We start from the raw sequence: 19327 nt of genomic DNA on the forward strand, positions 1-19327 counted from the left end.
TGACCAGCTAACCAGTGGCAAATGTCTTCCCCCAGCGCTCCTCAAAACTCTCCCAGGGCAACACCCCTTAAAGTCGAGGAGTGTGACCCCAGCACTGCAAGCACTGCTTTTCCTTGAAGTCTCCTGTTTAATCATGAAAAATGCATGCGAATCCTGCCTCCACCCCCCACCACCAAAACCAGGAACTTTGAGAAACATCAATATCTCAGGAGGCTGCTTCTGGTTTTTTGTTTTCTTGTTGTTGTTGTTGTTATTTGTTTTTTTTTTTTTTTTTTAATTTTTTTTTCAACGTTTATTTATTTTTGGGACAGAGAGAGACAGAGCATGAACGGGGGAGGGGCAGAGAGAGAGGGAGACACAGAATCGGAAACAGGCTCCAGGCTCCGAGCCATCAGCCCAGAGCCTGACACCGGGCTCGAACTCACGGACCGCGAGATCGTGACCTGGCTGAAGTCGGAGGCTTAACCGACTGCGCCACCCAGGCGCCCCTTTTTTTTTTTAATTTTTTTTCAACGTTTATTTATTTTTGGGACAGAGAGAGACAGAGCATGAACGGGGGAGGGGCAGAGAGAGAGGGAGACACGGAATCGGAAACAGGCTGTTTTTTTTTTTTTTTTTTTAAGATTCTGGCAGATGGCCACAAGCCCCGATACTGGAGATGCCACACAGTGGAACGTCACACCGCCTGAGTCTGTGCGACGTCGTGGCCATCAGACTTGCTCTCAAGGTCCGAGTTCCTCCCAATCTCTGCTCCTCCGCGGACAGTGCCGCAGACCCGGCTCTTCCCCTACGGTTGCTGAAGACCCCGCGAAACAACAGGACCTCGCTCAACAAGATGTGGGTTTTGTGGGGCCTGATGTGACACACGTTGGCCAGCAGGACACAAACACGTACGCACCAACGCGGTAAAGTAATCTACTCTTCAAGAGGAGAGTCAAGAGTTCAGATTTCCTTTTTTTCTTGAATGGTGGTGGCTAAGGAAAGACGAATGAGATTTTTACCATTTGCATTTTCGTAACAGACGTCACGTGGACCAGAGGTTTGAGGACCGCTCTGCCGCGGGGAAGCGGCGATGCACCTTCAACAGCACGCACGCCTGCGCGCGCGCGCACACACACACACACACACACACACACACACACACACACAGCGGAGCAGCGCGCCTCCGAGCCCCGGGGCACTGCACGCACCAGTGCACTCGCCGTAAACTAGCAGGTGTGGTGACCAGCCGGCGCCACGGAAGCCGGCCACACGACAGAGGTCGGAGCATCGTCAGGTGACTCGGCAGGTGCATAGCGATCACCTGTTGCCCGCCCAGTGGAGGGGCCAGGTCAGCAGGAGAAGCTCATCAGTGGGCCACGTCTACGTGACGATCGAGGGCCCAGGTTGTTCAACCGAGGGATGCCGCCCACCCGCTCCGGGCCAGCCCCGCTCTTCCCACCCAGGCCCGGCCGGCGAGTCCCCGAAGCCCCCTCGGTCCGTCAGTCCATCCGCCCGCCGTCCGCGCTCCCGAGCCAGCGCCGGGCGCGAGGCGGCGGTGGCGTGTGCTGACGTCATATGGGCCGCCCGCCCCCGATTGGCCGCGGCCGCCTCACCAGACCCCGAGCGGACGGGCGCGCGGGCGGGGCGGGGCGCGCGGAGGCCACGCCCCCAAGCGGCGGGCCGGGCAGGGTCACGTGACCCGCGGCCCCGCCACCGTCGCCCGCCTTAAAAGCTACACCGCGCGCCCCGCGCCCAGGGCCCAACTCCAAGCGGTCCGGGCCGTAGCCACTTTCCACAGCGAGTCCGCGCGCGGGCGCCCCTCGGACAGGTAGGTGGGGCGCGCTGGGGATGCCCCGGGGTCGATGCGGGCCGGCGCCGAGCTCGGGTCGGGAGCCGGGGATCCGGGCGCCCCCGGCCCGGCCCCGGGGCGGGGTTGCACCCCTGACCCCTGCGGGCCGGCTCAGTGCCCCCCTCCGTCCGCCGGCCCCGGGAACTTGGCGCAGCTCGCGGGCGGGGTCCGGGAAACTTTCGGGCTGGACGGGCCGGCAGTCGAGGTGCGTGCCCTGCTTCCGCGCAGAGCGGCGCAGCTGCTCCGGACACCTGGCCGCCCCCCTCCCCCGTCGGCGCACCGGCCAGGTGGGCTGAGGGGGGTGGGGGTAGCGTCCCCACCCGGCGGCCGTGAACTTGACGGGGTCCCGCCCCCTCCCCCTGCAGGAACGCCGGCCGGCGCCCGGGGACCGATGCCCAGGCTGGACGACCACTGCTGGAGCTGTTCCTGTGCTCAGGGCGCCAGGCACCGGAGCCTCCCGCGAGCCGGGCCCGGAGGGCTGGCGGCCAAAGTGGGGGACATGCTCGGCCCCGCGGCGCTGGCGGCCCGCCGCGGCCCGGACCCAGACCCCGCGCCGGCTCGCGGGCCTCGGAGCCCCGGGCCGGGGGGGCGCGGCGCTGGCGGCGGCCCCCCCGGCAGCTGGCACCACCACCTGGTGCAGAGAAGCCTGGTGCTGTTCTCGGTGGGGGTCGTGCTGGCCCTGGTGCTCAACTTGCTGCAGGTGCAGCGGAACGTCACCCTGTTCCCCGAGGAGGTCATCGCCACCATCTTCTCCTCGGCCTGGTGGGTGCCCCCCTGCTGTGGGACGGCGGCCGGTGAGTGGAGCGGGGTGGGAGGGGGGAGGTCCGGGGTTGGGGGGGGGAGGTGGGCGCGCAGGGGCGGGGGCCGCGGGGGCGCCGGGCCGGGCTCCCGCCGACCTGGCCCCGGGGCCGCGCGCGGAGCCCGCCGCCCGCCGGGGATTGGCCGCCGCGGAACTGGTGAGCGGCGCGGCCGGGCTGCCATTGGCCGCGCGCGCCAACACGCTACCCGCGGGCCGCCGAAAACAAACCGTCACGTGGGCCGGCGGGCGGGGCGGGGCGCGGGTCAGGTGCGGGGGCGCCCGGCCGCTGTCAGCTGCGGGCGGGCGCGCGCGCCCGGTGCGCTCCCCCGGCCGCGCGCGTAGAAAGACCCGGCCGATCCGGGCCCAGAAGAGCGCTTGCTGCTTCTGTAGTCACGCGGCGCCCGTCGGCCGGCAGACACTCGCCAGGTGCGGGCTGCGGCCTCCGCTGAGCCCGCCCCTGCCCTCGGCGCAGGGGCCCGCTCCGGTGCGCGGAGCAAAGGTGCGGCGACGGGGGCGCCCCGCTGCTTGCTTTGCAGCCGGGCCGGCGTTCGCGGTCTGCTTATTAGTTTAGATCTTCTGCGCTTTGCTTCCTTCGCGCCTGACAACAGCGCTCTCTGCCGGTGCTCCATTTTACAGATGTGAAAACTGAGTCACAGGGAGAGGCTAAGCGACCGGGTCTAAGGGCACACAGTACAGAGCAGGGCCACTGCTCACACCTCTGCGCCCTGCCTGCCCGCAGTCGGGGTGTGTGTGCGGCGCACTGATGAAACGCAGCACCTTCTGAGCACGCTCCCTGAAAACCGCCGGAGGGCCCAGGACTGGGAATGGGGAGCTGTGTTCTAGTGAGGACACATCCCTGGGGGGTACTGCACTTACTCCGCGGGCAGAATGTCTTCATCTTTGTTCTTAGAAAGGTAGGGTCCTGGGATGCCTGCGGGCGCAGTTGGTTAAGTGTCCGACCGCCTTGCGCTCAGGTTACGATCTCGAGGTTTGTGACTTCGAGCCCGGCGTCCGACCCTGCGCTGACAGCTGGGAGCCTGCAGCCTGCTTCTGATTCTGTGTCTCCCTCTGTCTCTGTCCCTACCCTGCTCACACTCTCTCTCTCTCTCTCAAAAATAAATAAACGTTAAAAAAAAAAAAAAAAAACTTAGGATCCTACTTTGCCTTTCTAAACCTTTAAGTAACACAGCTATACTATTAATTTTTTTTTTAACGTTTATTTACTTTTGAGACAGAGAGAGACAGCATGAACAGGGGAGGGGCAGAGAGAGAGGGAGACACAGAATCGGAACCAGGCTCCAGGCTCCGAGCCGTCAGCCCAGAGCCCGACGCGGGGCTCGAACTCACAAGCCGTGAGATCATGACCTGAGCCGAAGTCGGACGCTTAACTGACTGAGCCACCCAGGCGCCCCCATAGCTTACTATTAAATATCCTTTTTGAGATACTTGCCTAGATGCAGATTGCATTTTTCATGCACATTTGGTACAGCGGTTTGTTTGAATCAAAAATTCGATTCTAAAAGTGAAATCGTTTAGTTTAGGCTTTCTTTGCAATTGCAGCCTCAAGGAATTCCAGGACTACCTGAAACACAATTTCTCTTACTACCCCCCCCCCTCGTATGTTTGTATGTTTGTACCTGTTTCGCTTTTAACCTTCAAAGGTGAGATGAAATTGTAGCGAAATAAGTTACAGAATCATTTGCATTCCAGTTTTCAAATCTCCGAAACTGGACCTTGAGAAAATGTCGAATGAAATTGAAACCCGAGTTTCTAGAACCGAGCCTCTTGTTTCTCGGTTCAAGAGCCTGAAATACTTGCCTCTTTCATAGGACGCCAGGTGGATGTGCTCCCTGGCTTCCAAGCCTCAGCGTTTCAGTGACTTGACCAGCTGAACTTTGTGCCCCACAGTCGCTCCCGTGGGCCTGGACCCCCAGCAGCCCGCTTTGCTTCTGGCCTGGAACCCCACGCCCTTCCCCCGTCTAAATTCTCCTTATCCGATCCCATGCTTTAAAGTTCCGTGTCTGTAAAAACTCCCTAACTCCTCCCGACCACAGTAAGCTCTTGTAGTTACATAACCCTTATCACTTTACACATGAGAAAACAAACACGAGGATCCGGGTCCCGTCAGAGCCAGTGTGATCCTTTTGTTCTCAAGGACAACAAAAATGTAAAGTTAATCTTAATTAAAATACTGTATTCTGTAGCACATACGTTTTCTAGGGAAAGAACTGATTTGAGTAATATGTTAACAATTGCCACGTGGAAAGCCTATCACCTTGAAGCTGGCACAGTCTAACACTGTTTTGTTTCGTTTTAACAGCTGTTGTCGGCTTGCTGTACCCGTGCATCGACAGTCACCTTGGGGAACCCCACAAGTTCAAGAGAGAGTGGGCCAGCGTAATGCGCTGCGTAGCGGTTTTCGTTGGCATCAACCACGCCAGTGCTGTATCCTTCAGTGGGTTGTGCCGGGTCCAGAGCATTCTCGTGGGTTCCGTGTTGCAGCGTTTTGTGACTTTCAACGAGCGTCTTACTTTATGGGTCACTTGAATGGTCTCCTTCCAGCTATTCCGTTTTAAAGCGTGCCGCTTGGTTTATACTTAGCGAGAGTTTTCAGAGTTTTCGAAATGGTGCAGGGAGACTGTCAAAATAGTACCAGAAGCAGAGTGGACTTCTTTGTTCTGCCTTCTGTCAGACAGAATCTTCTGGTTCCTTGCAGTTGGTTCCTTGCTCGTAGGTTCCTACCTCGCATCTTCCCTTGTGAAGATCTGGTTTCTGTGGCCCAGTGACCGGTGGCTGGGGGTTCCTCTTCTTGGGGCCACTGCTTCCAGAGGTTGGGGAGAACCCCCTCCCTGGCCGTGACCATGAAGTTTCAGGGACCGACGTGGTGTTCTCTGGAGGAGCCTTTTTTTTTTTTTTTTTTTTTTTAAGTTTATTTACTTATTTTGAAAGAGTGTGTGTGTGCATGTGGGAGCGGAGGGGGGGCAGAGAGAGAATCCCAGGCAGGCTCTGTGCTGTCGCACGAGGCTCAGTCTCACACACCGTGAGATCAGGACTTAGCTGAAATCAAAGTTGGACGCTTAACCGACCGAGCCCCCCGGGTGCCCCCGGAGTAGGGTTCCTAATGGAAGGTCCCCAAACTTCCAGAGTCCACGGGTGGAGTATGTTGCACAGACTTATGTTACGTGTCTGTTGTTAAGTGCATTTTTCAGGAAGATAGGCCATCGAGTACCAGGTCTCAGAAATTTGGGGTTTCTTTAGGAAGCCTAGGTCCTATCTTGAAATTTTAGGGAAAGGTACTTTAGAGTTACTGATTCTTAAATCTGCGCTACCTGTATTTTCTTGAAACGAGTTTCAGGAAGGGGTGTTACAGGCTAGCTTAGCTCTGACAAATCTGTGTTTTCACCACTTGACCAGCAGTGTTGTGATGAAAGGCAGCTAGCTGTGTCTCCATCAGGCGCAAGTGTGATTCTGCTGCCAACTGATGAGGTGTCTTTGAGGCGCCAAGAGAAGAGTGTTTGCTCCGTTCAAATTGCTAATAAAAACGAAAAACAGAATAGCGCCTCAAGGTGGCTTACCAGCAAAATACGTTGTTGTGTGCTCAGAATGCCGGCAGCCGCGGCGTTCAGAAAGTTTCCGGGTAGAATTGTGGGTTTAACCCAGTGATCAGAGAAGGGCCGTCCCTCTTGTATCCAGCAGATCTGGACACAGCCTGGGCAGGACTGTCGGATGGAGAATCTCATGCTACATAATGAAAACACAAACGCGTGTGGGATCTGGAGGGGGTTGTTGTTGTTGACTTGTATTTGACGGCCTTAAACGTCGCTGAAGTTTCCTTAGCCTCGCGCCTCCAGAAACTGGATTTTGCCAATAACGTGCAGCTCTCCTTGACGTTAGCAGCCCTATCTCTGGGCCTGTGGTGGACATTCGACCGGTCGAGAAGCGGCCTCGGGCTTGGGATCACCATCGCCTTCCTGGCCACGCTGATCACTCAGCTGCTGGTGTATAACGGCGTCTATCAGTAAGCACGGGCTCCCGACTCCCGCCTTTGTCCCCGAGCTGTCACCTGACTCCCATGAAAAACACCCGCCAGGCTGGGCGGTCAGGTTGTATGCGCACACACGTGGCGTCGATTTAGGCAGGAGAGTCTCAAAAATGCATTTGCCGTTGATGCACACGTTAAAAACGTGCCGTCTAACCTGGGGGGAAACGCAGCAGTCGCGGCAAGCACAGCATCCCGACGTGGCCCTCCCACGGCGTGTTGTGTCGTGTCGTGTGCCTCCCCGGTGAAGACAGTCCACCCGGAGGCGAGCCCGACTCGGGGAGGCTGAGTGCCCGGAGACAGGTCTCCTCCTCTGTTCTTTCTGCAGGTACACGTCCCCGGATTTCCTCTACATCCGCTCCTGGCTGCCCTGTATATTTTTCTCAGGAGGCGTCACCGTGGGCAACATAGGACGCCAGCTGGCTATGGTACGTGAAGCAATCAGCTCTGCTGGCCTGCTGCAATCGCTTTATGTAATACAGTGTGATTTGTGTTGACGGATGTCTGGTTGGGACTCAAGAACAACAGTTACTAGAACAGCATACTCTTGAAAAAAAGTAGCTAATGGTCCCGAGGCAGTTCCTTGGTATGTGAAGCTTCGGGGATTTGTAAACGCGTGATGAGCCAGGAAGTAACCAGGGTTCCCGGGCAGCCCGTCCTGTTACAGGGCTGTTCGGTGACGGGTCTGAGCTCTCCATGGAAAGTGGCAGAGGAAAGTTACTGAGATGGTAACGGGAGTGGTTGGAAATGAGCCCCTCGCTGATGCCGCAGAGACCCCGCGCCCGGGTCGGGGCCTGGCCCAGCGAACACTGCCCTTCCCGGGACAGGTGGCCCCGGGGCGGCGTGGGGGGTGCCCCGCGTCGCCGCAGACCTCCCCCCTCTGCCCCCCATCACTGGGTAGATGGACTCCTCCAGCACGGAGCCGTGTCCTGAGAGCCGGAAAGGCAAATGAAGTCGGGAATAATTATGGCAGTTCTATTCCGTAGTTAAAAGTTTGCATTTGAACACTTTAATAAGAGGAAATCCACTTTGGACACATAAGCGTTCCTTGGCGTTGACTTAGACTCTGGGGCTTAAATAGAATGAACTGAAGGAAACCACGGAGACTTCTGAGGGCCATTGCCCTCAGAGATAAACCCTGGGGCTTGCTCAGAAAAACGTATCTCGGTCCCTCACATGCTATTTTTAAAACAAGGCATTTATTAGTGCTGATACTCACCAGTGGGAGCTGAGTCTAAAGGCTACTCGGCTGGTTCACAAAAATAGAACTAATTTCAAAAAGATAGAATGTGTAGCGTGTCCCGCTGGTTCCTGAGTCCATCGTTCCGCCCTCTACCCCTGGAGGTTCTGTGGATCCCGCCCCAGAATGAGAACTCGATTAAAATACCGTTTCTGGCACTCACAGTGAGGATCAGAGGATTTGACACGTGTGTGTGTGTGTGTGTGTGTGTGTGTGTGTGTGTGTGTAGATGTATCTATAGACTTACATCTAGATTTTTGAGTGATTTCTATACTCAACATGGGGCTCAAACTCACAACCCCGAGATGAAGAGTCCCGCGCTCCACCTACTGGGCTAGCCAGGTGCCCCTTGACTGGGTCCTGTTAACACTGGCCGCAGCGCCACATCAGACCTGTGCCCTGGCTCCCTCCCTCCCCTCCCAGCCCCCCTGGCTGCTCTCCCCAGGAGACCCGGGCAGGTCACCGGTGCTTGTGCTGGTTCTTAGTCTGGTAGCTTCCATAGAGAACCCCTAATAGGGCTTCCAGGACAAAACCATCCTCAGCCAGGGTAACCCTTCACAAAATTAAAATTTAATAACATTCAGCGAATTGTCGTTATTTGAGGTCGACGGTGTTCCGTGTGCGCGAAGACGTTTTTGAACCAGGTTCAGGATGTGAGCGCGTCTTCGGTAGAGGCGGAGGCTTCACACGTGTGCGAGTTGCAAGCGGCTGGAAACGGTGGGAGGAAACTTCTTTCAAAGGAGTCGCGCAAATCGTTACCTTTGAAAATACTACCGCTTGGAGACTGTCTCAGTAAACGATCCTGGGTGGGCCCCTGCAGTCGTTTGGGTGCAAATTTGGAAATTAAGTACAGGTTGTCAGGATGAGCGTAAGACGTGTTCCTGTCGTACGTCGAAACGAGGAAGGGCCACGATCCCTTCCCTCCCGGGTCATCAAATCTCTGCGCCCACCCCGCTCGCTCGCTGTTTTTTCCACCCGTGAGAACGTAAGTCCTTCCCGCTGGGTCCCGCCCGCAAGGAGGGTGAGCTGAGACCTCGGGAGCGCGGGGCTCCCTTCCCCGGGACCAGTGGCGCCCCGGCCGCCACCCGCTGATACGGCTCCAGGGCAGGGGCTCAGCCTGGTCCTCGTCCTGTGGGTTTTCAGAGAGCAGGGGGCCGGAATCGTGGGCCCTTGACCCTGGGGGGCAGCACCCCCCGCCCCCGGAGTTGGGGGATGGGGAGAGCAGGGTGTGCAGACGGTTAGACGTGGCAGCTTCTGGAGAGAACCGCACGCGGCCTTTACAGTGCGATTTTTCTGGTCGTGAAAGTTACGACGCGAACGTGACTGTCGTGGTCGTCCCCGGGCGAGGTGTGCAGGGACCCGTCCCACGGTCTGTGGAGCACGCCGTGCGTGCGGTCGCAGGGAAGCCTGGTCGCGGCGGCTCCTGAAGACCGGTCAGCTTACTCGGGGCACGACCGTGGCGTGAGGCTGCCGTGGACGTGGAAGGCGGGGTCCTCCCCCCACCGCCCCGGTCTGTCGGCGGGTCCCTGCGTTCCGATTCTCTTGGCCTCCACCCCCGGAGGTGTGTGTGCCAGCCCCTCCCGAAAGCAGTGCATCTTCTATGTTGGTGCTCGGGGAAGGGCCTCTGCTCTCCAGCGGCCGGTGCCGTGGGCCCCTGAGCCCGGCAGCCCGCCCCGTCCACTCTGCACCAGGGCGCTGCCCTCTGTGCCCTCTCGGGGGGCACACAGACGGCCTGCTGAGCTCACGCTGCCACAGCATCAACAAGAGAAGCGCGTGAGGCCAAAATTGTGTTCTTTGTGGGAATGGAATCGGGGGTGTCAGAAATCGAATGGTCTCAGGCTGCGTCAGGACCAAAGGGTGAGGTGCGCGCTCCGAATAAACGTTTCCCTGCCTCGCTGTGTTTTCACGGGGCCTCCTTTTTCGGGGGGCTTCTCCCCCTGACCCCCACCCACCCCCCAGCACTGGCAGGAGGTGGTCCCCATGGGCTGGAGGCGTCGAGGGCCTGCAGGTGCCTCCCGCGGCCCGGCCCCGATTCTGCGGCGCCCAGGGCAGCGCGCTCTGTCGAGTGAGCCCCCCGGCCGCCCCCAGGGCAGCGCTGAGGCCCGTGCACCCCAACAGCCTGGGGGAGACGGCCCCGTTCTGCAGGTCTGTGTGTTGGGGTCCCCGAGTGGTGAACCTTGGAGCTTTGCTCTTACCGCTCTTGTGGCTTCTTGAAAGGCGACACTGTGACAGGGTGGGCCCTTGCTGGAAGCTTCATCATCGAGGACACAACTACCTTTAAAAGGACAAGTTAAAAGAGGTGCTTTAAAGAGAGAGGATACTTGCACCTACGACCTTAATTATTCTCTCTTCAAAGAAATGAAAAAGTAACAGCTTTCTGTAAAAACAGGCCTACTCTTTGCTCAAAATTCGAACACTCGTTTCCGCCCTTCAAACCCAGGAAGCTGCTCGATGTGTCGGGTGGGACCGGCCCGGCCCCGTCCTTGGGCCCTGCTCGCAGCTCGGTCGAGCTGTCTCTTTCCCACAGGCCTTTGCACTCGAGCTGTTTGCGTGAAAAATGAACCCGGCTTGGTATTTTAGGGGCGGCATCTAAGAAGGAACTCCACCAAGTGGGGCTTTTGTGACGGACATGCCTTGAGTGAGGAACATGAAGACGGGGGCCCTGCTCAGGCCAGCCCTGCCCACACCTGACCCAGTGTCACCGGGGGCGCCTGCCCTGTGCATCCCTGCCCCGACTCCATCTGGGTTCTAGAATCCTCTTCTGTCCTTCCCCGCGGCCCCCTCCCTGAGGAAGAAACGTAATTACCAGAAGGATGGCCACGTCCACAAGCCACAGGTGGACTTTGCTTGTGGTTCAGTGGTTTGCGTGGCTTTTTCTGCGTGGTATTTGTTGTCAGCCCGGCGTTGAAAAGGAAATGATGAGTCTATAGCATAATTTTTTTTTTTCCAACGTTTTTTATTTGTGGGACAGAGAGAGACAGAGCATGAATGGGGAAGGGGCAGAGAGAGAGGGAGACACAGAATCGGAAGCAGGCTCCAGGCTCTGAGCCATCAGCCCAGAGCCTGACGCGGGGCTCGAACTCCCGGACTGCGAGATCGTGACCTGGCTGAAGTCGGACGCTTAACCGACTGCGCCACCCAGGCGCCCCTATAGCATAATTTTATAGAAGTTTCTATTTATCGCTATTCGTAGCTTCAGGTTTTTTAAAAAGCTAAGGCTTCAAACTGCTTCCAGTAGATGCCTGCTTGCCGCCGGGCTGCCCCGGCCTCGGGCGTTGAACTTGCCTTTCCTGTTTGTGATTGACCCGATCAGCTGCAACACAGATCATGCCGGTGTTCTGTTCGAGGGTGAATTAGCACTCGCCGTGCACGGGTGTGCATTTTCGTTGTCGGCTGATTTCACCTTTTATAACAACAGTTTGAAGCGGGACCTGGTGTTAGCCCATTTTAAAGATGGGGAAACGGAGGCTTGGGAAGGTTAACGGCTCGCCCGGTGGGCGCAGGGGTGTGAGGCGGGCTGGGCGGGAGTACGCACCACACCGCCCTTCTTGCTTCTTGCGCGCTGCTCCCTCCCCGTGGCTCTTCCGTGGGGCGCGGCCCCTCCCACCCCTGGACACGCTGCTCTCAGGTCGCGCGAGTGCGGTGCCCGGCCCAGGCTGACCCGTTACCTCTCGCCAGCGGTCACTCGTGTTCATACAGAAATGCCAGACCTGATCTTAGTCTCCCGTGGGCCGTGGACTCCAGGCCTGTTCTCTGCGTGTCTTGGCAGGAGCATGGGCCTCCTCCCAGCGCGTGGTGGGTCAGCCCCCGGGTTCCCGTGGGTGACGTTTGTTCGGGACCGTCCTCGTGTCTGTGGTTGTCAGTTCGTGATGCTTTCGGGCGACCAGTTGTGAACAGAAGTCGTGCTTCCCTGGGGGAGGAATGAGCACCCCAGAACCCCTGGCGGCCTCCACACCCCCACGGCACTCCCCACGGGTCCGGATACACGCAAGGTCTCAGCCTTTTGTAGTTGACTCGTAATGGTCAGCCCTGCGGCCTGGTGGCCAGACGGGGAGGCCGGCGGGCACCCCACACTCAGGGCAGGAAGTGTTCGCCGCGGGTGTTCCCGTGCCCGTCGATAGCTTTGTGGCCTCGGGAACGGCATCGGCCCTGCTCATCCATCAGCGGGACGCCCGTCCTCCAGGGAGGAGTCCCCGGCGGGGCCTGGGGGGCGGTGGGCACCTGCGGGTGAGGGTCCCGTGAGGAAGTGGGGTGCAGAGTGTTTCTGTGTCGAGGGAGGCAGAGTCGTCACTCTGCGTCCTAAAGCAACACCTGTTTCGGGCCCCTGTCTCCCCAGGCGGCCGAGGGGAGAGGAGCAGCGGAGAAGCGGGGGTCCGTGCAGGTGGGGGGCAGAGACCCCCTCACGGGAGCAGACCCATCCTGCACAGAGCAGCATGCTGCCTTAGACCTCAGGGAGCCACAGCCCCCGGGCCCCGTCCCACCGCCGGCCGCCTCCCTGCGGGTGTGGGTTTGGTCTCTACCCGCACAGCAGCTTCACTGAGGGCTGTCCACGCCCGTGTCACCTGACGGTCCCTGATCCGCCAGGTGGGACGGGTAGCTCCCGGCCGGGGGCAGTGAGGAGGGCCCGGGCCGCCCTCTCCCACACTTCCGTCGCCATCACCTCCTGCGTCAAGGCGGTTTCTCTTGGCCTCTCAGGGTCCACGCGGGGCTCCCTGCAGTGTGCACGCACGTGGTGCTGACCAGCGGCCACTCTTTCTCCACACAGGGTGTTCCCGAGAAGCCGCACAGCGACTGAGTCTCAAAAGCCACTGAAGAAAAGCACGATTTGGGAAGAAAACCTGTGACCTTGGATTGTGACAAAGATGATCTTTCTCCTCCGTGATCTGTTTAGATTGGGTGACTGTCCCCGTGACTCCCGGAAAAAGAAGTCCCCTGTTCCAGAGCGGCAAGCGAGGGGAACCGCCGATGTCCAAGCGGACCTGCGCCACACGCCCGTGCCTGCGTCCGCTCCGACGGGGCGGGGGTTCAGGCAGGCACGGCTTCCCGAGTATTCGATCTCATTTATGTTATTAAAAGCAAGTTGCCATATTTCAAAGCCTTGAACTAAAGCCTAATTACCAGCTCTTGGTTTCGTATCCGTGCCCACAAGGGATAGCTTGATGGTGCTTTAACAAAGGTGAAGTGTGGTCTAATAGGAACCGTATTTATCCAAGAGATTTTTTTTTTAAATAGGGTTGTGTAAAAAGAGAAGCGGCCGGGAGCCCCGGGAGGCCCGCTCCCGCCGTCGCGGCGCGGCGACCCTTCGCGCCCTCGTTCCCCCCCGCGGAGCCCTGTGTAGACAATCTCACCGAGCGCAGAAGGCAGCGAAGGCCGCGGCTCTCCACTGTGACCTGCTGGAATTCTCACCTCCGTATTTGCGAAGTTTCATCCCAAATCCACAATCCTCTAAGAGGGAACGCCTGTCTGCCGTGTATTCTTAGCCAGAATTGTCTGTCGTTTCTTTAATCCTCCAGAGCAGAGATGACGATTTTTCCGCAGCCCTATGGAATTTGCAATCTGTGATTGCCTTGTAAAAAGAACCGTGCACATATCACCACGTTGAACATTTGGTGTTTCTAAATACTCAAAGATCTCGGTGAGCACAATGTATTCACTTAATGGCATAGACCATAGTAGACCCGCTTGGCGAGGGTTGGGTCTCACACTTCAAGTGCAATGTATCTGAAAACCAATCTGAGCCTTGTATTCTCTTAAATATTTATTTTCTTTTTTTTAACGTATGAGATGTTAAAGAGGGATTCTCCATTCATTTCAGTGCTGCATGGAGGCAAAATTCAGCAATAATTTCTTTCAGTTATGAAGTTACTCTGTTGTGCCCTCCACTGAGCCCTGGTCCTTTGAAATACTCCAGTTTTGTGGGTTTAGTAGACTTGTAATTTTTACTGACAAATTTACCTTTTTTGTACTTTGCAATTTAAATGTTTTTGTTTTAAATTTTTTTGTGAAGCGATTTCATGAAGAGACTCCTTTTGACTAGACGCAGGCAGTCGGCGGGACGGGGGTCGGCGCCCTCGGCGCCTGTGGCCACGTGTGCTTGGCCTCGTCCGCGCGATGGGTTTGTGGTTCCTTTGTTCTGCGAAAAACGCCTTGGAGTAAATTTTCGGTGGCTGTGTAGCTGATTTGTTTTCAAGGAATTTTGTCTAAAAGAAAACGGGGCCATTCTGCACCTCGAAATGACCCCTACGCGTTTTCTGAAAAATCGGAAGTTATTAGGTGAAAGCAGTAATTGAATCTTTAAAATATACTTGATCATGTACAAACAATAAGTATTTTTTTCTCTTAAACTGGAAGTAAATCTCTGTTAGAAATAATGTAGCCAAAAAAATGTGAATCCGAAGAATTTTTTTGCCAATACTTTATAGCAAGTATATGAACCAAAGTGATTTGAGTTTGTAAAAATGTAAAATACTATGAACAAAATTTGCACTATCTGAGATATGGACATCTAGTGAGGTTCACATTCGCACTAAGTTTTCAGCGTTGTGTTCTTTTTCCATTCGTTTGTTACTTTTATTAAAGGTTCAAAACCAACCATCATATTTATGGGTTTTTCTTTAAAGGCGAGGGGGGCTTTTCTGTAGGATGTTAGAAGGTGAAATGGAGAACTGTTTTATAGCTCTTCAAATTTGACTACGTTTCTGTACAGCCTCTTGGGAAAACCCCACTTGAGTGTATTTTCTGTCACGGTGGAAGGCGACAGGCGGTAGTGGCCATGTTCACACCCCCCGCCCCCCGCCCCTTGCCCTCCTCCCTGACTCGGGGAAAGCCAGGCACCTGCTATGCCTTCCTCTGCCCTCTCCCAGGAGCACTGTGCACGGTCGGTCTTGGGGTGACAGGGCCCCTTCTCCCCATTCAGATGGGTGTCCCAGGGGCTCTGGGCTCCCAGCAGACAGAGCCCGGGAAGAAGGGGAACGTGCTGAGTGCCCGCCAGCATGGCAGGCCTGTCCCTCCCCACAGAGACTCCAAATGCTGCCTGAGTCCAATTCATGTGGCTCCAACATGGGATCGGCCACACCGACCCCGTCCATACCTGTGTTTGAGGGGAAGTCCGGGGAGTGGGGCGCTTCCTGGACCATCTGGTCAACAAGGGAGGAATCCTGTCGTCCCATTTCATTACGGGCCGGGCACCCAGTCACGCAGATTCCTCGTCTCCACTGTCGGAGGCCCGAGCAAGGCTGAGTGCGGGAACCCGGGACGGGCACGAAGGTGCTGTGTTTACTCAGCTGGTTTTCAGAGTCACCTGTAACCTCACGTAAAGAGTGTTTCTGGAGATGGAAGACCGGCACCCGACTCAAGTCGCCCAGTGTCCCGGCACTGCCCTGGCCTTGAATTCCAGGCACCCCCACCACCGTGCTGGTAAAAAGGGAAGGGGACCGGCTTAAATCTAAACCTGTCTTTTCTCTTTCGTGTGTTAAGATAGACCTAACAACCCTCGCTGTACGAGAGTTTCAGCTTTTGTCTTTATCTTGTGAACTGTTAATACAGACATTACAATTCGGCTCCAATATATATTATGCGCTAAGACTCTGGCCCACTCCCCACGAAGCTACCGTCAGGCTTGCCCTTGAAAAGGAGGTGGGTTGATGCGCAATAAATTGGCCACGGGAGGGATTTCCTGTTGATCCCTGAGTACGGCCAAAATATGTAGAGAAAGACACATGAAACGGATCCAATCCCAACCCCTAATCCTGGCGCTCTGGATTTTCTTCATGAGATTCACGCCGGAGAGATTTACCCGAGCATTTCTAGAAACACCTGCGAGTGCTGGGCATGAGGTCGGCTGGAAAGAACAAGTGGGCAGAGTGCTGCGGGGGCGGGGTCCTGCCGGACTCCTGATTTTGAAGACAAAATGGCCCACGTGACAAGGGGTATTTCTTTTTTTTTTTAACGTTTATTTTTGAGAGAGAGAGAGAGAGTGTGTGTGTGTGTGTGTGTGTGTGTGTGTGAGCGGGGGAGGGGCAGAGAGAGAGGGAGGCACGGAATCCCAAGCAGGCTCCAGGCTCCGAGCTGTCGGCACAGAGCCCGACGCGGGGCTCGAACTCACGGACCGTGAGATCATGACCTGAGCCCAAGTCAGAGGCTCAACCGACTGAGCCGCCCGGGCGCCCCGACAAGTGGTATTTCTTTACCATGTCCGTTTATTGGACACTGAATTTGGCGAAGTGTTTTGGCACCTGTTTTCCTAGTTCGCCACGGCGCCTTGTTCCTTCCGATGCACGTTCTCAAGTTCGGGAGCACGGGGAAGACACGCGCTCAGTCCACGCAAGGAGTCTTCTCGCTGTGTCTCTGAGAGGCCGTCCGTTTGCGGTTGTGCGGTGTAGCGTTTTCATCCTTCAGACCTCGGCCAGCGTCGCCCTCTTCCCGCAGCACGTCCATCCCTGGAGCTCCTGGGGCCGCAGGGCCCTGTCCTCGCCAGCCGTGAGCCCGCCAGGGGGAGGCTGCCCCGCCGTCCTGTTCCGCGCCTGGCCTGGCCTCGGACACTCGGCCGGAGGAATGCCGAGTAAACGAATTCATTCATTCGCTCGGACCCCCGTCCGCCCACGCGCCGCCGTGCCCGGCCCTTCCCGCGTGGGCTCGCCAACCTGCCAACGCCATCCCGAACTCGCTAGGGTCTCGGTGGCGCTTCCACGAGGGCTCCTCCGAGGCAAGCGGTCACGTCCGCGTGACGAAACGTTGGCTCGCTGCCCTGGGCCGCCGTGTTGCCACGCGCCCCACGTCAGCGAGGGGGGCGGCACCGCGGGTGATTCTTCCCGGCACCGGGCCGGGCTGCGCTGGGCCGTCCACGCCGCCGGCCTCCGCCAGCCACAGCCGGCTGCACTGGCCGGATCGAATGCGGGGCAGCTGTGGCTGCTGACTGAAAGTCGTTAGAGGGGCGCCTGGGTGGCGCAGTCGGTTAAGCGTCCGACTTCAGCCAGGTCACGGTCTCGCGGTCCGTGAGTTCGAGCCCCGCGTCGGGCTCTGGGCTGATGGCTCAGAGCCTGGAGCCTGTTTCCGATTCTGTGTCTCCCTCTCTCTCTGCCTCTCCCCCGTTCATGCTCTGTCTCTCTCTGTCCCTCCAAAAATAAATAAACGTTGGAAAAAAAATTTTAAAAAAATAAATAAATAAATAAATAAATAAAAGAAAGTCGTTAGAGCCCGGAGCCCCCCTTCCCTCCGCTGACCGCACCCCTGCCCGTCCCCCGTGCACACGGACACCCTTACGCCTGGCCTTTTCTGGGCTCCATGCTGTGAGCTTTGGCTCCCGGGAGGCCTGAGGCTGCCCTTCACGTCGTGCCTCGTTGGCCATCTGCCTGCTTTCGTGCCTGCCCTCGTTCTCCCACACGTGGGCCTGGTGCCCCCCGCCAGCCTGAGCAGCTGGCATCACCAGCCCCCGAGTTTCCTGTCAGTCACCTTTGTTGCAAAGACCCAACGAGGGCAGGGCAGGTGTGGGGCTAAGCTGGGAGAAAGCTCTCTGGGTGAGGAGAGCGGCTGTGCCCCTAATGAGCGGCTTCCTCCCTGACTCCTGGTTCCTGCAGCCGGCCTGGGGGGGCGGGCGGGGGGGGGGGGGTGCGGAGGGAGGGGTGCGGGCCCTGCTCAGACAGCCTGCTGGAATCAATAGCCCTCCACAAGTCCGGCCTGTCGGGCCGGTTCTGGGGTTTGCGTCCTCCCGCTCCATCACACGTCACTATCCGTCTCCCTCGGACGCCCCGCCAGCTGGCCGAGCCGTCTGGAAAAAGGTCAGCATGCCAACAAGTCACGGGAAAGATCATTTCAGAGTTTCACGCGTCCAAAGGAGGGAGAGTCTGCAGGTTATTTCCCATTATGGGGTTAGCAGCAAGCTTCCAGTCCTTTTAAAAATCTGGGCACACGGAGCAGCCCCGTCTGGGGGCTTCTCATTGAAATTGTTGCATCTTTTAAGAGGCACATACAGGAATTTGCAGGTGTACTGTTGGTCATTTAAAACCATCAGGAGGGGCGCCTGGGTGGCGCAGTCGGTTAAGCGTCCGACTTCAGCCAGGTCACGATCTCGCGGTCCACGAGTTCGAGCCCCGCGTCAGGCTCTGGGCTGATGGCTCGGAGCCTGGAGCCTGTTTCCGATTCTGTGTCTCCCTCTCTCTCTGCCCCTCCCCCGTTCATGCTCTGTCTCTCTCTGTCCCAAAAATAAATAAACGTTGAAAAAAAAAATTTGAACAAAAAAAAAAAGAAAAAAAAAAAAAAAAAAACCATCAGGAATGACAATGACGGTAGGTGTTTTCATAATAGTGAAAGAGGGAGGGAGGTTGTTAAACACCCAGGCACCTGACATTATGAACCCGTCTTTAACGCAAAAAAGCCTCCCTCTTCCCAACACTTCAGAATGTGACCTTGTTTGGAAAGAGGATCCTTGCTGTTGTGAGCGAGGGAAGACAAGGTCACGAGGGTGGGCCCTGATCCAGCAGGACGGGTGTCCTTGCCCAAGGGGGGGGAATCGTAGACGCAGACCAGCGAACAGAGGATGGTCGGGGAAGCACGGAGAGGATGCCGCGTGCTGCCGGGCTCTGCAGCGATGTGTCCACACCCAGGGAGGACGGAGGCTGGGACATGTCCTGCCCCCGTGCCTTCGGGGGGACGGCGGTCCCGTGACACGTTGGCCCAGACCCCAGAACCCGAGATACTAAATCTGTTCGTGTCCTGTCTCCTACAACAACGTTGACTTTTCCAGAAGCACAGGAGACCTGCTCGTCTGCATACTTACTTGCCCACTTCATCCAGACTTCTGGGCGTCTCCCAAGCTAGACCCAAAGTCCTTTTTTCTCCAGTACAAGTGTATTGAAATCTATTCCAAATCATCCGAACCATCCTAAGGTAGGATATTCACGCTGTATTATAGATAGTTGGAAATGACAGTACGATTCACTTTTCGATTGCTGTCATTTGGAACGTGGAGACGCTTCATTTCCCAGGCAGTGGTGGAGAAATGGACGGAGAACCCGCAAAGCCAGTCCAGGGCTTGGGAGCCAGACTCTGAAAGGCTGTACACGGTCAGCAAGGAAGAGTTTGCCGGCCTGTGTGGACGTGAGTGGCTCAGATTAAAGTTAGCGCTAACCAGGTAGCGTGTCAACGGCCAGTGTCAGATTGTCCCGCTGGGATCCGTCAGTCTCCTCTCTGCAGATGACCCTGAGGACGACAGACTCCGGAAAACAAAACAGTGAAAGCTCAGGCCCAGGCCCCTCTCCCCCGCCCCCCGGGGAACCTCACCCCAGGCCCAGCCCGGCTCCGCTCGGCAGCCAGATCCCTGCCCTTCCCAGGGGCCCGAAGACGCGGGGCCCGTGGGAAGACCTGGCTGGAATTCTCTTCTGTTACTGGGAATGCAGTCACACTGGAGGCGGGAATGTCTTA

The 19327-nt window shown here is 57.2% G+C and overlaps 1 protein-coding gene across 2 annotated transcripts; it reads left to right on the forward strand.

Annotated features, from left to right (window-relative positions):
• Positions 1-1661: 1661 nt before the first annotated feature.
• Positions 1662-14500, forward strand: INSIG1 (insulin induced gene 1). 2 transcript variants are annotated; one of them, XM_047844302.1, is made up of 6 exons: positions 1662-1810; positions 2197-2625; positions 4951-5075; positions 6482-6648; positions 6998-7097; positions 12675-14500. In XM_047844302.1, exons 2-6 carry the CDS (start codon positions 2223-2225, stop codon positions 12702-12704), a joined length of 825 nt encoding a protein of 274 aa, XP_047700258.1. In that variant the 5' UTR covers positions 1662-1810; positions 2197-2222; the 3' UTR covers positions 12705-14500. The 2 variants fall into 2 exon arrangements, with proteins under 2 accessions (XP_047700258.1, XP_047700264.1); XM_047844308.1 differs by lacking the exon at positions 1662-1810 and having other exon boundaries at positions 2199-2593.
• Positions 14501-19327: the final 4827 nt, after the last annotated feature.

This window comes from Prionailurus viverrinus, chromosome A2, assembly GCF_022837055.1.
Source record: "Prionailurus viverrinus isolate Anna chromosome A2, UM_Priviv_1.0, whole genome shotgun sequence".
NCBI classification, from domain to species: Eukaryota; Metazoa; Chordata; class Mammalia; order Carnivora; family Felidae; genus Prionailurus; species Prionailurus viverrinus.